Source organism: Ipomoea triloba, chromosome 3 (assembly GCF_003576645.1).
Source record: "Ipomoea triloba cultivar NCNSP0323 chromosome 3, ASM357664v1".
Lineage (NCBI taxonomy): Eukaryota > Viridiplantae > Streptophyta > Magnoliopsida > Solanales > Convolvulaceae > Ipomoea > Ipomoea triloba.
This window is the reverse complement of record NC_044918.1, coordinates 22,624,406-22,629,739: the sequence shown is the minus strand read 5'-3', so window position 1 is coordinate 22,629,739 and position 5,334 is coordinate 22,624,406. Positions and strand designations below refer to the sequence as shown.

The following is a 5,334-nucleotide window of genomic DNA, read 5'->3' as shown; positions in this document are numbered from 1 at the left end:
AAAAAAAAAAAAAAAAAAAAAAAAAAAGGGGGGGGGGGGGGGGGGGGGGGGGAGCTTACCAAGTTAAAGGGGTAAAATAAATGTGTATATATATTTGCAGTTGACTTGCAGGATGTGGCTTAAAGGTAATGCAAGTCATGATTTATGGCAATATTGGGTGGGGCGGGGTGCCCGGTGCACCATCACCATAAAAGTGATCTGTCTGGTGGCACATCAGGGCACTAATATATAGGGCCTCTCCTGCGCCCCATTCTTCTCCATTGTCATCTTCAAATCAAACTAACACCATCTTTGCTAATATTATACACTGCATATACTATACTGCTACCTAAAACACCCATGATATTCAGGATGAAGCCTTCTCCTCTGGCTTTCCTTGTCTTGCTGCTTTTCTTATCTCCTGGTAACTATACATAATAAGCTAGCTTCTTAAAAACAATGCAATGAGTAAGCTATGGACAGTAGTAGTACTATGGCATACATATTAATTACTACAACGTTAATTAATGTGTTTCTGTCTTTCTTGTTTGTGGTTTAATTTTTTAAGGAACTCTTGAGGGCTTCAGGAATGGAGTGATGATGAACTCCTTTTACATGCTGCACAAGGTAGTAACATGTCTTCCATTTAATTTGTATGACCATATATATACCCCATATTCTTACTCAGATTACTGGGCTTAAATGCATGCTAATTAGCTAGACTCTAGGCCAAGATCTTGTGGTCTAGTGGCACTCGATTGCATTCCCATATGGAAGGGTGGGTTCGAGCCTTAGTAGAGGTGATATTGACTCTTTGTGCTTTATTAGATAGAGAAAGTAGTTATAAACAGATACTACATTATAACAGATCGAATCAGTAGTACTCAACAAAAAAAAAAAAAAAAAGCTACACTCTAGTGTGAACCACTTTTAATATGCATTTAAATATTTTTTTTATAATTTACAATTTAATCTTTTATTTATACTTCCTTAATATATTCTTAGTCTAATTATCTAGCTAACCTTATACGTTATATTCCCATGTGAATAAGTTCAAGCTCGCGATACTATAAGGAAAGAGAGAGAGAAAGAAAAAAGAGAGCAATTTTGAGAGAAACCACTCTAATTATTTTTTTTGTAACATATAGCCAAAATACTATTACTTTTTTTTTTTTTTGATAGGGGCACCGAAAATTTTTTGTATAATTACAATTCATGCATGAATAATTATTTATATCCATCATATTAATATTAGTAACTACTAAACTTTCTTAAATCATTTTAGTCAAGCAATTTATTATATATTTTAAATTTATTGATTTATTTATCATATATATATAAATAAATAAATAAATATATATATATATATATATATATATATATATATAGAGAGAGAGAGAGAGAGAGAGAGAGAGAGTATGCGTTACGTTACAAATTCATTTCCACTAACAAAAGTTTCTAGTTCGATTCTCTATGTGTTACAGAAATTAGTTCACTATTAAAAAATAATAATAATCTAGAATACAATTTAATAAACTTTGCCAAACACACATACACTACACTATATATTCACAATCTATATAATGTGACTATAACTTTGGCCTCTTTTTTTTTTTTTTTTTTTTTTTTTGGCAAAACATTCAGAATAAGGGTGGAGTTGGAGGAAATGGAAGGAAGATGGTTGAGCTTGAAGCTGTGTTGGACTACGACTATGCCGGACCTAATACTAAGCATGATCCCAGAGGAAGGAAGGGTGGGAATGGCAAAAACCCATAATCACTCCACTCATACAGATAATAATATAATATAATAATAGTAAGAAGATTTTCATGCATGAAATTAAATCATGAATCATGAGAAATGAGACATAGTTGATCGATCTTATGTATTTTGATCTTTCATCATCATATCATATTATATATATTAATCCTACGCTGTACTTGTCCTTTAATTTGAGGTAGAATAAAAACAGTGCAATGAGATGAGATTATCAATCATGATATTGCTAATGTGGGAAGTTTGGTGTTGTATTTGTTTTACAATACTGCTTGCTGTTTGCGAGCCATAAAATAAACTTATGTATTACTATTTTCGTACGTATTTGTGACGGTAGATTTATTGTTAGAAAGTATATTAATAACTATACTTAGGTAACCCTAATAGATGTAATCTTTTTTTTTTAACTATTTACTTCATTACAATGTAGTATCTGTTCATACATGATTTCTCAACCTATTGAAGCACAAATAGTCAATGTTTTCACGGAAATTTGAACATTTGACATCTCATTTAAAAGAGTCACTAGATGTGATCAATTAAGAGTACGTGCAAAATTCACTTTTGATCATTGCTTGAAATCGAGGGTTTTAGGTCGGTAACCATAGTTCCAACCAAAACTGGCATTCACAAATTTTCTTAAATCGATTGTTTTTTTTTTTTATGATTCTTCGGCAGTTAACGGCTAACCAACACTAGTACTACCGTATAACGAGTATAGAGGAATATAGAGAGAATAAATATTTTGTATTAATGAGAATTGTTTGTCCCTTTCCCATGTATGAGGGTCTATTTATACAAGTAGGCTTAAAGCCGTAAAAGGAATAAACTCTTATACTGCCTCATATTGAGAATCCTTATTATTACATTAGAAATGGGCCGGGAAGCCCAATCACTATTATATTATGAATAGTAGGCCAAATTCTCATTACATTATGAATAGTAGGCCCAGTTCCATTAAACTCCTAAATTGCTTCATATTGGCTATCCTTTTTTGGCTCTCCTCAGCCCAATTGCTCCGTGGGCTCATTATCCATCCACGCGGCCTGATCTTGAGGTCACCGGTCCGACCAACTGCCAAATGGGCGGTCCAATAGATCAACCCCTAGCATATTATTCATTATCAAATCCTATACTTTCTTGAAATTTCACGAAGTTGATTTCTTGAGAAAGTAGCTAAAAAATGCCTTCTGACTAGTCAGTCCTTCGCCTTCTAAGAACCATTATGTGATTTTTGCCTTTTCAATGCATCCGACTAGTATTAGATATGGATATTATGTGATGAAATTAATGTTAGAAATTATTTCCACGAATTCATTGAAAGGAATGGATAAGACAAGTAATTTAATAGAATATCTTTCTCCTTCAAATTTTTGAAAATACTAGCTTATTGATTATTTATTTCTTTTCAACTTTGTAGAGTTTGGAGAGATTTGGTATATTGCGCTACAATCAATAATAGATTGATGAAGTTATAGACACATGGTGCAAGTATCTTATTGATGAATGGGTTAATATAATACTTTAGTACATGAAATAATTGGTTTTGATAATTTGGGAGTTTTAAATTGTACGTTATTGTTAATTTGTATCAATTGTGGGATTTTATTAGCTTGATTAATTATGAGATTATGAATGTAAAATTATTGCACAAGTTTTCAATGTTGATGTGAATTGTATAATTGTTTTGATATTTTGGTAGAAATTATAAAATGAGTCATTTCCATTTTTGGTCCTACTGTTATTGAGACATTGTCAATTTTAGTCCAATTCATTAATTTTTGCCATATTGCGGCCAGTCTTATTTAGTCATTGTCACTTTTAGTCCATCGTTAAAATTTTCGTCAAATGGTTGTCCAAAACAGGTGTATTTTGGTCTTTTCATGCTTTGGTCATCTCCTTTGCGCTGTGCTTTGTCCTCCGACCAACGCCGACAGCTACAACTTCATCTATCAAAGAGAAGACGAACAAGGCATGGTCGGAGTTTCCCTGGCTCAGGAGCTCATGGCCGTCGTCGGCGATGCTCTGAGGACAAAGCACAGCGCAAAGGAGATGATCAAAGCATGAAAAGACCAAAATACCCTTGTTTTGGATGGCCATTTGACAGAAATTTTAACGGTGGACTAAAAGTGGCAAGGACTAAATAAGACTGGCCGCAATGTGACAAAAATTAATGAAGTGGACTAAAATTGACAATGCCCCAATAATAGTAGGACCAAAAATGGAAATGACTCTTATAAAATTATACTAGTTTTATACGCGCATTGCGCGTATGGGTTAATGCCCAATGTTTATATTTAAATAAATATTTGAAAGTATATCAATGAAAGATTATATATGAGAAGTTTATACATATGTAATTGAATGTCGAATTTTTTTATTTAAATATCTAACTCAAAGTATATGAATCCAGGATAATATATATAGAAAATTCATTATAATTATTACTAAAATAAATGTTTGCAACCTTGTAAAATCGATAGTCTAAATATTTGGTCTAAAAATGATAGTCTAAATAAATACTACTTTTTGTTTGAATTTTTCTAAGTGTTCTTAATTCTCCTTTGAGTAACATTATCATTGTCTTCATCTTTACTATTTGTTCTCTTCTTTTTTGTTGGTAGTGTGTTATTTGCAATTGGGTTATTGTTGGTAGCATAGATGACAACGTCATGCAATGAGATTATGATGTAGGAGCTATGGACTTTCCTTTAGGTGTTCTGCTTGGGGTTCATTTGGTTCAACCATTATTGTTGAATGAGTTATTGTGGATAAAGAAATCTCTAGTTTAAGAAAAAAGATTAAATAAAGGGAAAATGACACTTTTTCACCCTATGTTATGTGCATATAGCACTTTTCCCCACTGTGTTATTAAAGTGGCAGTTTCCCCCCCTCAATTATTTTAAAAGTAGTAGTTTTCTCCCCTATAATGTTAAATTGACATTTTTGCCCTTAAAAATAACTATTTCATTTATTTTTATTCTCAATTTGCCCTTAAAAATAACTATTTCATTTATTTTTATTCTCAACCAATTATTACTAATATGTATGCAAGATCACGGTTCGATACGAATCTAATCACTAATATGTATGCAAGATCACGGTTCGATACGAATCTAATCAAACACTGTAGCAATTGAACTTAAATAGTATGGACGGTTACGATTCAAAACCGAAAAATAAAATAAAATAATTGTTGAATTTAGACTATTTTTAAAAAAGAAATAAAATTTTAAAAAATAAATAAATTTTGATTGGCGGTTCAAAATCGAAATTAGAAACGAACCGTACCGATTTATCAAAATAAGTGTTTGATCATTTTCACTATATATGACTGTGGTTCAGTTCCGATTCACGGTTAAACAATTTTTTAATTTTATTTTTTTTGGTTCTGAATCGTAACCAAAACCGTCCATACTATTACGATATGATTGCTACAGTGTTTGGTTAGGTTCGAACCAAATCGTGATCATCCGTACATATAAGTAATAATTTGTTGGAGAAGGAAAAATATATGAAATAGTTATTTTAAGGGTAAAAATGCCAATTTAACATTTCGGGGGGGGGGGGGGGGGGGGG

General features: G+C 32.0%; 1 protein-coding gene across 1 annotated transcript; it reads left to right on the top strand.

Moving 5' to 3' along the window:
- Positions 1 to 253: 253 nt before the first annotated feature.
- LOC116014293 lies at positions 254 to 2,075 on the top strand. Its single transcript, XM_031254322.1, has 3 exons — positions 254 to 403; positions 548 to 606; positions 1,624 to 2,075. Exons 1-3 carry the CDS (start codon positions 340 to 342, stop codon positions 1,753 to 1,755), a joined length of 255 nt encoding a protein of 84 aa, XP_031110182.1. The 5' UTR covers positions 254 to 339; the 3' UTR covers positions 1,756 to 2,075.
- Positions 2,076 to 5,334: the final 3,259 nt, after the last annotated feature.

Excerpts from the sequence above, each read along its gene's own strand:
- LOC116014293 (XM_031254322.1), top strand. The coding sequence starts at position 340 with ATGATATTCAGGATGAAGCCTTCTCCTCTGGCTTTCCTTGTCTTGCTG. Across the intron at positions 404-547 it reads GCTGCTTTTCTTATCTCCTG|GAACTCTTGAGGGCTTCAGG; the intron begins GTAACTATACAT and ends TAATTTTTTAAG. Across the intron at positions 607-1,623 it reads CCTTTTACATGCTGCACAAG|AATAAGGGTGGAGTTGGAGG; the intron begins GTAGTAACATGT and ends CAAAACATTCAG.